We start from the raw sequence: 17,313 nt of genomic DNA on the forward strand, positions 1-17,313 counted from the left end.
GGACTGTAGACTAAGAGGAGATTAGCACTGATGCAGAGCTAAAGAAGCAGAACTGGACTTTTTATAATGAAGGTCAAGGGAACTTAAAGCTTGTCTTTTAGCATGAAATATATTTTTGCAGTTATTCTGTCCTATGTTTGTAGCTCTGATTGGCCTGTAATGAATGTGACAGACAGTTTGTCCAGTCACTCTGAGTGTTTTCTAAAGAGGTTCTGTCCTTCGCAAACACCGTTTATGGGGTGTTGCCCCAATGGATTTGATAAATATCACACTCCATGGATATGTGAAAGCTTATTTGGCATTCACACATCATTCAGTTTCCCTTAGAGTACATTCAAAGAGCGTATTGATTCACATAAAATGAAATGGCTTATCACTGACTTACACTACACTCCTAATGCCTCTGTGGGCTAATTTAGTATGTATTGTAGTCTATTTAGAGTGCTTCTTATACCAGTCTGCCAAACAGTAAGCAGCGCCAACTCTCCATCAAAATTTCTGCTTCATTTAACCAACAGGATCCTTAGTAAAAAAGAGCCTTTCTTCTGATCATAACCTCTTCTTTCACTTTCAGTATGAAGTTCAAGAAATCATTTCCACTTAAGTTTAACACTCTCTCATCCTCTAAGATGGGCTTTATATCACAAGTTCAATCTTATTCTAAAGAAAAGTTTCTCACCTCTCTGGGGTTTAGTGGTGCATTTACAAGCAAAGAAGAATAGAGCACCTAAGGTCACAAAGTTATATTTCCCTTCAAATGGGTTTAAAAAGCTTTAAATCCTTTGCAAAGCCCTCCAAACAATGCGAAAGGCCTGCATCCTCAGGCAGAGTAATGAAAGAAAAAGTCAAGGACAAACCCCAATCTTCATGACAAGAATTTTATTTTCTTTTTTTTTTTAATACATTTTGCATTAAATTAAAGAGTTTTTTCTTTACAACATACATTAAGCTGTGAATCAGATGTTAAGGAAGTGAAGAGAGTAGGGCAAAAAACTTTGTGACGTCACAATATCTTACAAGCTTACAAAGTTCAAAAAGGTCGAGAAGTTGAGAAGAGAGTTGTCGATTTTGCATCTAGTAGCAGTGGATTATAACAAGGGTGAGAGACAAAAAAGGCACACACCAAAGAACCTCACTGTCCACAGCAACCTTCACAGTCAAAACGCAGTCCAGCCTTTAAAACGTTCACTGCCCCACCTGACATCTAAACACTTGTTAAGGAATATAAATCTAAATTTACTTGTCAACAAATGATTGGACACCTCAGTATAGTTCCCTGTTGTCATCTGTGTGGACAGCTGAATACTCGTAGACCTTCAGCGGTAAAATCAGCAGGCCTGGGAGAGATGCTGAGTCATGGTATGCAGCCTATAGTGCAGTGGAATTCTGGAAATATAGTAAAATACTCCTGTATGCTAATCTAGGGGTATTTTGAACTTCAAAATCATAGCAATCACCAGAGGCCTGTACCAGGAAGCGAGATCAACATACCTAAAGTATCTTTTGGTTACCCATCTTTACTATTCCTGACAAAGATGGCAGTGCTGTGGTCACAGAGAGTTATCAGCGAGCCCAGAGTTTTTGTGAGTGCCTTCATATAAAAAGGGCAGGGATAGCAGCAGATTATTCAGGCTTAACTCACTACTAAATCTTATAGGTGAAAAAGTAGAAGAAATCAATGCTTTGTTAGTCTCAGTTGTGGCATAACTATACATTTTTACAATCTTTGATGAGCATATTTGACATGGAAATCACATGGGAAATTTTGGCTCCCTCTCAGTTCGTCTGTTGCCTGCACCACCTATCACTACCCCTACTATATCAGCATTCCTACTATATTAGCATTCCCAGTTCTTGTTGGGATGAGTAGTGCTACATGGCCCTTCAAATGGAGATACTCTAATGTTACGGAAAATCTCCCAGAATTCCCAGCAAATAATCAACAAGATTTGAAAATCACAACAATGATCTAATTTCCTAGTTTCAGTTGTTTTGAAGAATTGTGGTCCTTTTGAATTCAAACAAGTTTTTTTTAAATTGTTTCAAGTAAAAATGCCTAGTTTTGTCATTGCATCTGTTTACATAAATGGTGTTGATAACTGATGAGGTATTAGCAGCTTGAAGAGCTGTTCCATTTGTAGGGGAAGATTTCTCCTCTACCACTTGTAACTCTGTTTCAAGAGGACGGGTTAGGAATGGGACTGAGCCAAAGCGTTGATCTCTTTCTTGCTCCTCTTCTCTAATAGAGCTCAACAGTGTTTTCCCCTCTTTTTTTGGTTCCTGCAGCAAATTTCACCATTCAGATCCCCCACTGACATGTAAAATTCTTATTACAATGCTTTTTATTGTTAGATCCAAGGTAACCAGAGACTCCCACAATCAGAGACGCCGCTGTGACACTCAAGGAATGTGGGGATAGTAGTATTTTTGGCTGAAAACATGAACAACTATGTTTTTCTGACTTGGATATTTACTTTAATATGGCTAATAATCACGTCAACATGATTGGGCTTTTTGCCTCCAGAACCACACAGTTGAGCTCTATGAATAGCTCACAGACCTCTCTGCTTAAGTGATCTGATTGGTCAGTAGGTGGAGTTTCAACTAGGATAGATATAGTTGGCTTTGAGTCATAGTTGGGTGCAGCGTAACCTCTGGGGCGAAGTAAACCTTTTTCCAAGCCTGCAATGCTGTGTTTAGCAGGTTTCAAACCAAAATAATAACAAGCTGTAATGCCCTACACTGAGCCATTAATGTTATATAAATACTCTAGAAAGAATAGGATAGGACTGTTTGTCTGAACGTTAAAAGGTCCCAAGTGTCATTCCCAGAACGGGCTGAACTGCCTGGTAAGATGTTTGCTGTAGATATGATAAAACTTGCATGGTATCCCTGAAATAATCTAACAATGTTGGATGCAGTAATGTTAATGCTGCATGCAATTAAATGCTGAGTAAAAACATGTTTTGATTTTGGTTAGATGGTCCCATGACAGGACAAAGCTCACCCTCCTACTTGACGGCTTGCAGCCACAGTTTTCTTCAACTCAGGTCTGTGCTTTGGTTGGGTAAAATATCAAACTAAAGATGGAGATTCAGATTTTAATGCTGATTTGTTGTGCAGAAGGCCACATGGCAGCTCTTCTGCCTTGTTTTGAAGTTTTACAGGTGTTCCCTTTAATGCTGACTGTATCTATGTTATCTTACCCCAAACATAATCTGCTCAGGAGCATGGTGGAGGGTGTAAGCTACTATGGTAAGACTGTCATTTAAAGCCTTAAAAGCCTCAAATAAACCTTTAGTTACCTTGCTAACCACAACTCCTGCTTCGTAGTACAGGCCCCCGGATCATTGTCTAACCAGACCCTAAACCATGTTTCCTCCCTGGCTGACCAAATATGTTGCACCTTGACATGGCCATTTGCAACCAGCACCTATTTACATGTCAGTCAGGTCACTTTTTCCTACACGTCTTCCTCTGTTTAGCTGTGGATTGAGACATAGTTGGCTTTTTCCTCCATTGAGAAACAGAAAATTGCTCAATATCAAGAAACCTATCTACACATACAACACTGAAGGAGTGCTCTGTTGATTTAAGTGATGGGGGGGAGGGTGTCAATAAAAATCCTCAAGTAAAAAGGAAAACTAAAGAATAAAGGTCAGATTAGTCGAACTCTCAGCCAGATTTAAGGCCTTGATAATGAGAGTTATAGAATCACATTAAAAATGTATTTTAGAAGAGTTTACTTTTACAAAAGGGGGTTAAATAAGCAACTTCTTTTCAAAATGTTGTTCTAAAATGTCAACCTTCTTCACAGGAACCAGCCTGTTTAAGCAACTGCCTAGGAAATTTTTGTTACAGTGCACACAAGAAAGCTAGACATGTTAGTACACCGGGTGCTCGTGTGTATCTCATACTTGCTAGTGTTGTCGCTGCTTTTCTATTAATATTACTGTTATTATTGCAGTGCACCAGAGAGATACATTGGCCTTCTCAAGTAACAAATGTTAATTGCTCAGTTTATCAGTCATTGAAACGTCACTCCAAAACTGACAGACAGAAAGAAACAGAAAAACAACAGTAAAAAACAAAAACAGGACTTTGAAGTTGTATAAAATATAAAATCAAAAACACGTCTTCATCGACACTGCCAGCACAACATAAAGGGTTGCTTTAAGCGCATTAATGGCACAATCAGAAATGAACCACAAAGATATGTGTGTGTGTGTGTTTCTTTTTTGTTAGTGTGTGTGGGTGTGTGTGTGTGTGTGTGAGAGAGAGAGAGAGAGAGAGAAGAAGAAATATAAATCTGTCTTCCTCTCCTCCCTCTGGACTGTAAGTGTTTCATGTCTAGGGACCAGAATTACAACAATAACACCTACATTCTTTAATTGCATTTTTATCAAACCAGGGAAACATCATGATGTAAGAAAAATTAAAAAAAATACTACAAGGAGACAAAGTTAACAGCTATGAAAGAAACATTGTCACTACTTTAGGGGTGTAAGGCACAAATTTACATGTGGATAAAAGAAGCAGGCCGTACTGATGTTTTTAGGTTTTCTTTTCTCTAGCCTGCTCGTCCACGTGACGCCGCTACAAACGAAGACACGTTCAGATTTAGAGGCATCCGTCTGCTTGCTTACTGCGTCACTTCTTACAGCTTCTTTTGTACGTGTATGTTTGAAGATTCCTGCACTGTTGCTGCAGCTGCTTTTCATGTATTTGCAACATGCAACAGTGAGCTGAGATGGCACCGGTAAGCCAGCAACCAATCAGGACAAATGTTACTGACTCACACAAAAAACCACAGTGCTGATTGGAGGGGAGGAGTGAAAAGGGTGGCGTTACAGAAAGTCTTTTTTTATGATTGGTCAAAATCGATGGAAATCCATGAAGGTAAAAGTCCCTGTGTGGCACAGTTTAAATAAATATCTCCTCCTCTTCACAGAGGTCACATATATCTCGAGCTGCCGGTCCCACTGAGCGCACGGTAAGACCTAATTTACCTTAAGTCATCAAGAAAAGTCTACGGGCTCCAGTTTAATGACTTTAAATATGTTTTTTCTCTTACTTGATTAATTCATATTAAAAGATCTCTTCTCTGTCCTCTTTCTGAGCCTACAAAGTCAGTCTTTTTTTCAAAAGCACTTAATAAAAATAAATACAACAAGCTATTAGTATTAACAGTCATGTGTTATTCAGTAACCAGTACAGTAGAAGGTTCCTCTGACTTTCAGACTTGATTGCTGTAACACTGAGAGGCTTGTTTCACAGTTTGTGACAAAACTCAGGCAGCTGTTTCGTCCTCTCAGTCTGAGTGCTCACTCGCTCACATCTCCCAGTCCTCAAGGTACTGTACAACGATTATCCTCCAAACCCCCTCCCCGTGCTGTCTCCTTATGTGCTTTTACCAGCGTGATAGAGTATCAGGTCAAGTCCCGGCGGCAAAAAGACACCACAAACAGGAGAGAGAGCCACCGCCTTGGATGCTACAGGGCGCCATTGGATGAAATATTCAGGACAGCTTCATCTTCTTCGGTTTCAGTAGCTCACGTTCCTGTGTGAGTTTACAGAGGAACCAGCCAGAGCATCAGAGCTCCATGACGGCAACAAATGACGACAACCATTTGTATAATATTTACATATTTATATAAAAAGAAAGTGATTTCTTAAAAAAAATGTGTTGCATTTTCACTGTACACCAAAATCAAACAAAAAACACTAAAAGGAGATGCAAGTTGTACAGTATTCCCTGTTTTTCTGTCTCTCAGAAACAATCTTTCACTACTGTCTGTTCACATTGGACTGATTTGTTAACTAGACGACTATGTGCACGAGTCACTGGACTTGACTTTTGTAGAGAGTGAGACTACAGAGGGTTTAGGGGGGACATCAGGTTTGAGATATTTGATGCCCGTTCGAGGCAGTGAACCATAGGAGCTCATACTGGGCTGTCGGGACAGAGATATGCCCTGTGCTGTCATTTGTATGGAGTCCACCCTCTGAGGTGCAGGGGGCGGAGTCTCCACACGGTTGAAGCTGTGATGCCTCGACAAATGGGACGAGTTAGATGAGTTGGTGTTGTGCTTCTTAAGGACAGAGGATCCAGAAGCAGAAGATGACGATCCTTTCCGGAGCCCGTAGACCGAAGAGTGGACCTCTAGGCGTTTGCCCATCTGAGGGACGGCCGGAGGGATGGTGAGGGACGCCTCTCGTTGGGGCACTCGAGGCGGAAGCATCCCATCTGGATCCACCATGGTGAGGTTGTGACAGGGGCTCTTGACTGTCTTGTACTCCAGCGTGGCCCCTTGGTCATCCATGACGCTGTGGCCCATGCCCAGATCACTGTGGTGAGGATGCTCCACATATTCGTGCTGGTAGGACTGCTGCAGGTGAGGCTGCAGCTGGTGCTGATGCTGCGGCAGAGGAAGCACCACCACGCTGGGGATGTGACCAGGTGAGGCCTTCAGGGGGAGGTCTGTTGAGATGACAGCAGAGCCCATGGGTGGCATGTCCTTGGTGCAGGCATTGATGAGGTTCTGGTTCCTCTCCCACTCCCGGCTGCCTCGGCTGGGCTTGCGACGTGGCTGCATGGGGGTGGATTCAGGCGTAGGCAGAGCAGCAAGGTCCAGGTGGTGCTGGTCTGCTTTAATCAGCATCTTCCCACTGGGTGTCAGTCTCCCGTTGTGCATCAGAGGGGTGAGGATGGCCTCGGGACGACCATCTTTGGCCTGCGTCTCAAACAGGCCTGTCAGCTTGGTCACACTGTTCATGGAGCCCCGACGGGAGTGGAGGTGGTGGTTGTCTTTTTCTTTGCGGCCTGTCAGGTCCATGTCTCGCCGCCGGTGGTCACACACGCAGTAGACGATGATGCCGGAGAAGATGGCGCCCATGGCAAAGGCCAGGATGACAGCGATGGCCAGCAAGGTCACGGGAACGAGCTGGTCACGACCCTTCTGGTAGCTCTCACGGATCACTCCTGCAGAGAGACATGGAGATGACATTTAGACTAAAGAAAAGAAATGGTGCTGCTGCTACTGCTGCTGTGTGATGAGGAAACTGGCTGAGAGCTAGAGGAGGAAGTTTCATTATTAAACAAACTAAAATAAAGACGAAGATATTGAATTACAACAATTAGAAATCATTTCTGGTTTAAAGATAAGAGGTTTAAATAATTTCATGAAAACATCAAAATGAAAGATGATTTATCCCATCACAAGGAACACCTAATCAAAACAAACAGCAGCTTGAAGTGGGAACATTTAATATTTCCCCCAAATCCAATCTTAGACTGTAAATGTGTTTTGGAAGGGGTGATTATGATTCACAATTTAAATCCCAGATAAACCCTCGCTGCTGAAATGAAAAAAAGATAGGAGTGCAGATAAAGGAGCCTGAAATACCCTAGCCCTTTCTTCTCCTGGATGCAAATGGGAGACTTTTCATAAATCTTCATAAATGGATCCAATCTCCATGAATCACAGAGAATACATTAAAAAGCCTGTGATTAGCCAGTAAAATCCAATGAGCTGTGTCATCAGTGCCTTATGAAAGCGCCACTTTCAAAGACTGGTGAAGGAGCGCAGTGATACGGCCAAATAAAAGATAATTCAATAAGAGCGGCTAGGAAGTCTTCTGGCTGTGGGAGAGGGGGAATAAAATGGGGTCAACAGTAATCTGCACACACATAGACATAGACTCCAAAGCACACACGTTCACGCTCCCAGATGATAACCTCCAGCCTGTTGATGAATGTAGACGTCTAATGTAGCACTCTGTACCTCGGGTTAAACACACCAGTCCACAGTAGAGAGATTTATAATGCGTTCACACATGACCTGTGGCCAGCACAGATCAGTTACCACAGACAGGGGATTAGGCAGGTGGACTCTATCACGTAAAAAGCTCCCACAGTGCACCACTGCTCTTTATAACGTGACTCAGCTACACATGTGAACCCATTGTCTCATTTTAGGGTCTGCAGTATTCACTGTACACTTATTTCACAAACTTTCATGTACCCATTTGTGTCAAAAAAGCAAAGATAAAAGTAAAATGTACACCTTTCGTTACTCTGGATGATATAACTGCTATTCATACGAAGGGAATCCATTACGCCAGCAGTGTGTCTCCTCTGCAGAGGAGGTTGTGTTTACAGGGAATCTGTGTTCTAAAATAAGCAGCATGTGGGTGAAATGATTTGTATAACAGCTTTCAGACATCACAGACATTTTCATTTATAAGGAATCATTTACATAAAGTTGGAAAAAATTGCTAAAAAGGCTAGCACTGTATACTTGTGTCTGTTTCTGAGGATTTGCATTTAGAGAATCTCATTTGTTAGTCAGCCTTTTATGGATGTTACAGTGTCATTTTTAGAAAAAAATCTTTCTTTACAAAGAATCAAAGATAATAAAAATATAAATAAACATAAAGGGGTACATCAGCAGACAAAAAAAAAACGGTTCATTACTTTACTCAGTGAATAAATATTGCAGGTAAACTCTCAACTGATGGGTCAGGACACAAAGTGGGTCGCAAAGCTATTTTCAGTGGGTTGTGAATGTTTGCCTTGAAAAAAAAATGGTAGAAAGTCTACAATATGCTTTGATTTTGAGTGATGTGTGTCTGTTTCTTTGTCTTGTATTTATTTGTTCCATTTCAAGTCCTTCAGCCTCACTTTTTATCAAAAACACTTGGTTATGATTTTAAATTTTCAGAAATTGGTCTGATTGGTTGATAATGGTTGGTGGGTGGGTCCTGACTCCATTACTCCCTGAACCACTGGTCGAAACTGTACATATACGTGTTTTCTCTCTTTGCGCAAAGCTTTTTGTTAAAAATAAAGCTTAAGAGTTCAAGTGTTTTGAAAATTTTGATTCTTATCAGCTATGAAGCTCAGCATTACTTCATGCAGGACACAGTAGTCATACACCCAGCTGTGACCATCTGATCCTAATTATCGCCTCCCAGCTCCCACAACCAATCACAGCTCTTTCTCTCAACACAGTGGTGTATAATATGACCCACTTTTCATTAATCCCTGCTTGCATCAATGCCGATGCACCGCGCTGCTGCTGGAACAGCTTAACTTCCTCCACCCCAGCCTCCCCCTGCATCCAGACCCCTCTCAGTTATATGAGGAGAGAGAGGAAGAGGGCCTGCACCAAACAGTACTGGGATCATGAATCAACCCGAAGATTAGTGCTTCAAACACTGTAGCCTGTGTATATGAGTAGCTAGATTTTAGATTTTAATTTTAGATTTTAATTTGCCTTTATTTGGCTTTTATAGTTCTATTAAACTTCACTTTACCCTAAATGTACCCAAACTGTATCCCTTTTAATTAATCTTATACTTATACAGAGGCTAGAATCCTCAGCTGGTGGCAAGATCAATTCCTGGTCTTAGCACTGTTTGCTACATGTCTTCCCTCCACTCTCTCTCCCCATATTTCCTGTCTCTCTTCAGTTGTCCTATCAAAATAAATGCAGAAAAGCCTAAAAAAAAAAAAAACTAAAAAGCTAATAACTGTTTGGATACTCAAAAAATCATGCTCCAGTCCTACTTACTAAACATATTAACTGAACAAATACAGTTAAATTAAACTTAGAATAAGCAGCAAATCTCAGTTGAACACAAAGCAGTAATTAAATTTTAAGCAGATTGTTTCAGTTTTTGTTCTCTGCTCACTTTTTTTTACAGATCATCATGAAAGTGTTTCAAATTGCTTTGTAGTTTTCCAAAAGATGATGAAGCGTTAGTGGCAATAATTCAGCGAAATCCTGAAGGCTCTTAGTAATCTTGTTTGAGCCTTTCAGCTTGACTGTGTCGCCACGGACGTTCTCAGAGAATCTCCCCTTTCTGTGTTTCTTCAGCGAGACATAACGCAGACACAGAGACAACACAGTAATCTGTTCTCGTGGAACTGAAATCCAGACTCTCTTAAACTAACACCCATAATCCTCGCTCGCTCGCTGCAGTCATACTTCATTAGGCCAAAAACACAACTTAAAACACGCTTTAATGGACAAAATAAGGCACTGAGAAATATCTGAGCCTCTCTGTTGACTTGAAGCCTTGATCAGAAGAGAGAGACAGAGCAATTAGTTTTTGCTCAAATCATTCCTCATTAATTGTAAAAACAAAACTTCACTTTTCTCTTTGACAGACTGCTGACAGCATGCACCTCATACCTCATTAACTGTTAAACAAAAGTTTAAAAAAATGTCTTTTCTGGCTGAAATGGGGTCTTATCATGATGTTCCAGGCAGTAGATAGTGTGAGAAGTGATGTCTGTAGTGAAGCATTAAGGTTTGACATGTCTGTGTGGACTCATGTGAGAGAATGGCCCACCTCAAACATCTGCTTCTCGTCTCGTACCATAACATCTGCAAACAGGAGATACGAACCGCTATCTTTCATTCTGTTGACTTTCTCCTGTCTTCGCTGCCATCTTCTCTGCTACTTTTCTCCTTTACAGAAACAATGAATCACTGCTCTCTGACTTTCTTGGTTTGTCTCAGTGTAGCTTCCATATGGGTGAGTATTTCATTCAGTACAAGCTGTAATTATAACCTTGTGGTTTTCACGAGTTATCATCCTTTGGCAGAGATGACAATGGTGGCGGGTGGTTTTTCAGTGCTGCTGGGTTAAGCTCTTCTGCAAACAAAGAAGAAAAAGCAGAGAGGAACAGTTTCACCTGAGGAGAGGAGCCTGGAAAATCTCTAAAAACTGTTCACATAAGGAAACAAATTTCTTGTTTTTTTTCCCCTAATCCTTAAATATAAGCACATTCATACATCTCTCTCTATGCTGCTTACCTGCTACAAGAGCAAGTCAAAACTGCCTTGAATTCTCATGTTGGGTGATTTTTTTTTTTTTTTTTTTTTTTTTTTTTACAGCTAAAGGTTAGCATTCATGTCATACTGAGTGGGAAAAGGCGGATGTAGCAGAGCCAAACAGGCATCCATTCTGGTGAAGGAAGCAAACTGTGGAGCTCCATCTTTGTCTTCGTCTGTGGGCGTGGGAGCCGAGGTTAAAGCCCCCTTTTTAACCTGCACTGCGAGGGTCTTCCTGTCTGAGCCTTTCATTCTTTCTTTCACTTTTCCCCTTTTCCATCCATCACTCTTGTCTCTGCTCTTACGCTCTTCCGGAGGGTACTTAGCCTAAGGCTTTGGGTAAAACAAGAGAGAAAGAAAAACTTTGAAGACCTCCATTTCTCATGTAAGGAATTGTTTCTCATCCTTACATCAAAGAGCGTAAAAGCAGCTGCAGAGGCCGCGGGAGGTGTCTCCGTTTAATCACAGGACTTTAGGGTTCTTGAGTCGCCTGTTTTTACCAGAACTGCTTCGGCAAAACTTTTCCAAAGTTGTGCAACGTGACCTTGAGAAGTATCAAAGCGTTGCTCAAACCCACAGATTTTCTGCCGTATTCTCGTCTTGTCGAGGTTCTGACTATACAGTGACTTCTAATCTTCTGGTTTCAACTCTTGCCTTGCCCCCAGAATGCATTGCAAGGCATCCTGCAGCTTGACACTTCTCTCAGCTGCTTGAATTGATTTGAATTTCACACCGCCTCGGGCCTCAACATTCAGATATTAAACACATATCTCAGATACTGAGATATTTTTTTGCTGTCAAAACAGTCTGGGTCGGCAGCACTTACTTGTAAATCAGAAACATTGTAATCTGCTGTGACTGGAACTCGTGAATGCTCTCTCTTTCTGTCTGACACACACACTCCTGCAGCCGTTTAATCTCTTCAGAAGCACCAGCTGACTTAAACCCACAGAGCTCGTCTTTGTGCTGGTGTTGGGGAAACTTCAAAGGTAGTTAAACATCACAGAGAGGTCACGCAGAGGGTCTTCACCTCTGACTGCAGGCTGCTACTCAAAGACACTGTCAGCCAAATGATAAAAATCTTAATCAGACTTAACTGCACTCCCTGAAGTGTCACTTGTTGAAAGCAGCACAGTGGACCTTGTCAACGAGTGAAGGAGGGGGAAAACATGGAAATGTTTCGTGCTGTTTCATTTGCTTTCTGTCATTTTTCTAAAAAGGGCATCAGTGTTTACATGAAGACAGCAATTCATTGAATTCTATTTAAGCTCCAGTTAGGGTTTAATCCCATTAAGTCTTGTGTGTGTTTATGTTTGAGAGACACTTGCATTAATGGTGTTATTCAATATTAAAGCTTCATCAAACAATCCTAAGCCAGTGAGCAGCATACAGATGAGCCAGCCAGGTTATAATTAAAGGCTTAATTATATTATTTTGCACCTCAGGTATTAACAGTGATGTGCTAACCTATGTGCCTCCCTGCATACAAACTCAAGTGTTTAATCCTCATAGGAAATAAACATTTACACATCCATGGGAACACTTCAGGTCAGGTGTTTGATATTATCAACAGTTGATAAAATTGTTTTAAAAGCATGACTTAGACTAGATAATTAACAGATTTTTTATTATACACCAGCTTGGTCTGTAGCCTTCAGTTTTGTAAGGATAAGGTTCTCAGAAGTCATTGACACTAGTGTGATATTATACTATATTACACTATTTAAAAAAAAACAAAGCAACTTAAAGTTTACTTTAAGTCCTGAGTATCTACTGAGGAGTTGTAATGTAAAATATGATTTTTTCTTAATGGCAATAACAAAAAGAGAATAGATCTCCAACCAGGTTGTTCAGGTAAAGCTTCACATCTATAATAAAGTAGAATACACCGCATACATTTAACAGAGTTAAATTCAACACTTCAAAAGTGTCTATGCTGTCTACACTACATATAATTAGACAAATTGGATATTTTACAATTGACAGAATTGAAGTAACTCTTAAATGTCTCTCTAACTGCCATTCCAAGCAGATCTTTACAAAACTTCACGTCTCTCCTACCTTGTTGACAAAACAATGTCCTAATAAGCAGCTCTGTCCAAGGATTAAGTGTTGACACATTTGGTTACTCACCAAATGAAGCACGGCGTTAGTTCATGGAAGACACAGTAGTCATACACTCAGCCATGATCATCTGACAGCCAGCCAATCACAATTATCAACACAGCAGTGCATTTGATGACTTCTCACTAGTCCCTGCTGGCATTAATGCACATGCACTACACTGCTGCTGGCAAAGCTTCACCTCCTCCACCCCAGCCTCCTCCTTAAAGCTCCCTAAAGGTTGTTGCACACTCATATTCAGATTCATGCTACTATGGATTTTGAACTTTTGAACTTTAAATGTATCTACCCCCATGGGGGTTTCTAGCCATGTGTTCCCTGAAAAGTTAAAGCATGCTTGATTAACCCAGGGATCATCTGTTGAGAAGAGCCTTCCCCACTATAAATATACATTTTGCAATAAATTGGTTAAATGTATGATGAGTGTGTTCCTGAATTAATCTGCATTATTAGAAGATTTGGGAGTAAGAACAGGCTAATATAGATTAATAAATGTGTTAACCCATGTTTTGAATTTTCCAATGCTTTTTGTCACTATGCAGGCATATGAAAGTATTAAATCAACAGCTAACAAAATGGGTATTTTCTGGCAGAAAACCTGCAGCCTGAGCGCTTGTAGAGTTTTGCTTTAACACTGACTGGTGTTGATATGTACTCAATCATAATTTGTCACTTTCACATAAATTCTGACCCACTTAAGAGTGTTTTTTATCAAGCTGTGCAGTTTGAAAATGCATCTCAATCTCCTGACTTTAATGGCTGTCTAAAGTGCTACATGTTTTTAATGAAGGCAGAGATAATCACTGAGAAATGTTCCAGCTCACATCGAGCTGTGCCTCAAACTTCCAGAGAACAAAGGCTCAGCTTGTATCTGCCTGATGAGAGGCTCACTCATGAACATCGTGAACATGACCGTTTAAATTCAGTCTAATAATGACGACTAAATGTGGGTTAGACGGGCTTTAAAAGCACAAAAGGATGAGCTGCAGTGGTATTAGATTTGGTCTCACATGGACAAAAAGACAAAGCCGAGCTTTTGTATGAACCAGTAATGTCAAGAGGTCTGACTGAAAAGCAAATCTAAGCAGAGAAATAGAAAAATAAGCACAGCAAATGTGGGCTGAAAACAAAAGCGGTCTGACAGAACAATAAGCTAATCAGTGGAGGAAATTATGGCTTATGGCTTGACGTCAGCAAGGGAAGTGCGTAATGCCGGGAAAACATCCAGTCCACTGTTTCTATTATGATTCACAACGAGCTGCCAATAATTCATTTGCCTCACAAAGGCTATCCATGAGAGACACGAAACCCAAATACTCAAGTTTAAATCACCTGAAAGGTGTAAAATGACAGGAACAGGAGTTTTAGGATTATTTAATTAACACTACGTTTTTCTTCATGCAGTTGTCCCTTCTTAAAGAATCACTTCACAAACTTTTCACCTAAATCCGATCATCCTGTTTTATAGGATTAACCCAAATCCTATCACTCCTCTGCAAGGACGTATGAGACAACTTACATTAAATACCCAAATACACGCCTCCTTTAAAGGCTTCAGATAAACTTCACCAGAGTTCAGACTACACTATTACCTCCTCTGATAGTCAGCTCATTTACAAGGAGGGTTATAAAAAAGGTCTCTAAAATCAGAAAGACAAGTAATCTTCATTTATTTCCCGTTATGTTTTTAGTGTCTGAAGAAATGCAGCTACAATGTAATGTCTGAATGTTGAAATAACCATACTGGAGAGAAATGGCTACTGGAGGCTATCTATTTTTAGTTGGTGCTCTTTGAAGCACCAGCAGATGCAACTCCATTACATCTGAACTGCAAATGCAAATCTCCACAGGTTGATTGTAGTCAAATGATCTGCAAAAGTCAGATGGGAGGCAGGAAGTGAAGAACACCATTTAGGAATCAACAGAAATGAGGAAAATTTGTGCTTTAAAGCACTTTGTGAAACTACACAATGCAGTTATCATAAGAAAATATCCACAAATAATATGTAAGATCCCTACAATTAAAAAAAGTGATTTTCCCCACAGGTTAATTTTTTTGCCTGCCATGAAGGCAATTGAAATCGCAAATGACTCAGTCCTACAGACCTCCTACTACACATCAAGCTAGTTAAAGGGACAGAAAAAGTCTTGAAGAGTTTTATACTGGGGTAAGAGACTAGCTGTGCTCCTGTAACAGCTTTTCTTCCTCATTTTGTCATAAATATGCTTTTGATAAAAAACAGTGTTGCACTATGACACCAATAAAACATGTGGGGAAGTGACTGAGTAACAATTAATTCACAAACAAGCCAGTTCTTTGAATGACAGGGGTTAGACCCCATCTGAACAGTTTCCTTTATTTCCCATTATTTTGCTGTTTGTTTATCACACATCTAAAAAGTCAAAATGGAGAGCCATTACCAACTCTTATTACTAAGCTGAGCCAAATAATCTGGATCTCTAAAAAGAAATGGTTTTCCCATTGCATAAGTGAGGCTTGATGGACATCAGCTGGGAAAACCAAACCATGATCAGGGCTTAGCATGCCGAACCATGAAAAAGTGTGCTGGGTCAAACTGGGCCGATAGGTGAAACCATACATTGTTAGGCTTTTAATCAATTTTTTGTCTCAATCTGAATGGTAGGCACAGCTTTAAACAGCACAAAACATTGGCATTTTGATAGTGCTTCTCTATGCAGCAGTCACTGCCTGCCTCCCATCTGAAGCCCTTTGCTGTAACGTGGCGTCATCTTCAAACAACTTTTATGATCAAGTTGGCTGGCCTTCATTAAACCGCTGGGCTTAATCATTGGCATATCCTTGTTTATTAGATCAAACTTAATCTGCTCCCATCATACTTGGGTAATTTTGTTCACGTGAAAAGAACTAAAAGCAACAGTCTAGGCTCTGTGACTCAGTCACAAGACTTACTTTTGCTGTCTGTCTCCAAAGTGTGTCTTCAGATGAGGATGAGGAGTTTAAAGTTCACTGCTCCTGCAACTTGGAATCTGATGCAGGGAACTGTATGTCCTGTGGAGCTGGTCTCTTTGAATCTTATTAAGGTTGCAAATGTTTTGACTGATAACTTCCTGTTTTATGACAGGATTTGGTTAATCTCTGTAGGTAACTGTTCTGTATTTAATGTGATTTTTAAATCTGCTGAATGTTCTGCTGTCTGCCTTGGGAAGAAGGCTCTTGTAGATTAGATTCTTTATTAATCTCAATAAGATTTTCCCAGTTAAACACATTTTTATGGGATAAAATTGAATAAAAAGTGCATTTTTAAGCTCATACATTATACTTGTAAAAATCAAATGATATCTATATATGTTCTGATATCATGGCGAATGTAGAAGTGCGAGCTGCCCAGTACTGGAAAATTTTTGTTTTTAATTAAATGAAAATCAGATTAATTCCTTGACACTGTTTGATTGCACAGATAAATTGGCAAAGTTTGGGAACAAAACACATTGCCAGTTTATTTGGGCAGTTTGGACAGTGATTTTTCCTGTGCTTGCTGCAGTTTTGGTTGAAAATATGACTGAGGGTCTTTACTTTTGGTTTTCTTCTTGGTTTTCAATAGTGTATAAAACATTTTAGATTGAATTGTTATGTTGTACTGAAGTATAAAAAATAAAAGCCCTTGATATCATTTAGCTGAAGAAAGTAGTAACTTACCCCCTGATATTATCACAGCGATTGAGTTTAACAGTCAGATTTTCTCTAAACGCATACTAAAAATAATTCAAACTTAAACCCTTCTTTTCTGTTTTAACAAATAAAGAATTATGAATGAAAAGTGACCCTTTATATCATTTTCCAAAAGCAAAAATTTTGCCTGTTAGCACAGAAAACTTTTATTTTCCTAAAGTTATTGAATAGTTTGTGTTTTTTCAACACTGACATGTCATCCTGAATAATGATGGTGAAATGATGGAGCAGTGTGAGCAGGGTCACACTCTCTCTATCAGAGCACATCAGCACACAGGTGTCAGAGAGCTGCCTGCAGCTGAAAATAACCCTGCAGACCAGCTGTCAGACGCTCCGTGTTACCATGAAATCCCTGATATGGAGGAAATTATTCGTTTTTAACGCCACACACATATCATCAAAAACACTGCTATGCTGTCTGAAAAGTAAAGATGTTGAATGAAATCTTCCAAATTGTCAGACTTTTGTTTACATATCAAGTTTTTGTTAATCAAGGTTTAAAAGTTGTATCGTCTTCACCCTGCTGTCATGCAGAGAATGAGTAAACAAACATATCTCAGCAGACAGCCACGGCTCACACAAATTATGTTTATGCAATACTAATTTGTTTTCCAATTACATTGGCATAAGAGG

The 17,313-nt window shown here is 40.1% G+C and overlaps 1 protein-coding gene across 2 annotated transcripts in view; it reads right to left on the reverse strand.

The window, feature by feature from the left end:
- Positions 1–931: 931 nt before the first annotated feature.
- sema6a (sema domain, transmembrane domain (TM), and cytoplasmic domain, (semaphorin) 6A) overlaps positions 932–17,313 on the reverse strand; it is a 177,015-nt gene continuing 160,633 nt past the window's right edge. For both annotated transcript variants that reach the window (XM_041786846.1, XM_041786845.1), the window contains one exon: positions 932–6,982. In XM_041786846.1, the coding sequence (XP_041642780.1) occupies positions 5,829–6,982 (1,154 nt within the window). In that variant the 3' untranslated portion in view covers positions 932–5,828. The remainder of the gene's footprint in view (positions 6,983–17,313) is intronic.

Source organism: Cheilinus undulatus, linkage group 5 (genome assembly GCF_018320785.1).
Source record: "Cheilinus undulatus linkage group 5, ASM1832078v1, whole genome shotgun sequence".
NCBI classification, from domain to species: Eukaryota; Metazoa; Chordata; class Actinopteri; order Labriformes; family Labridae; genus Cheilinus; species Cheilinus undulatus.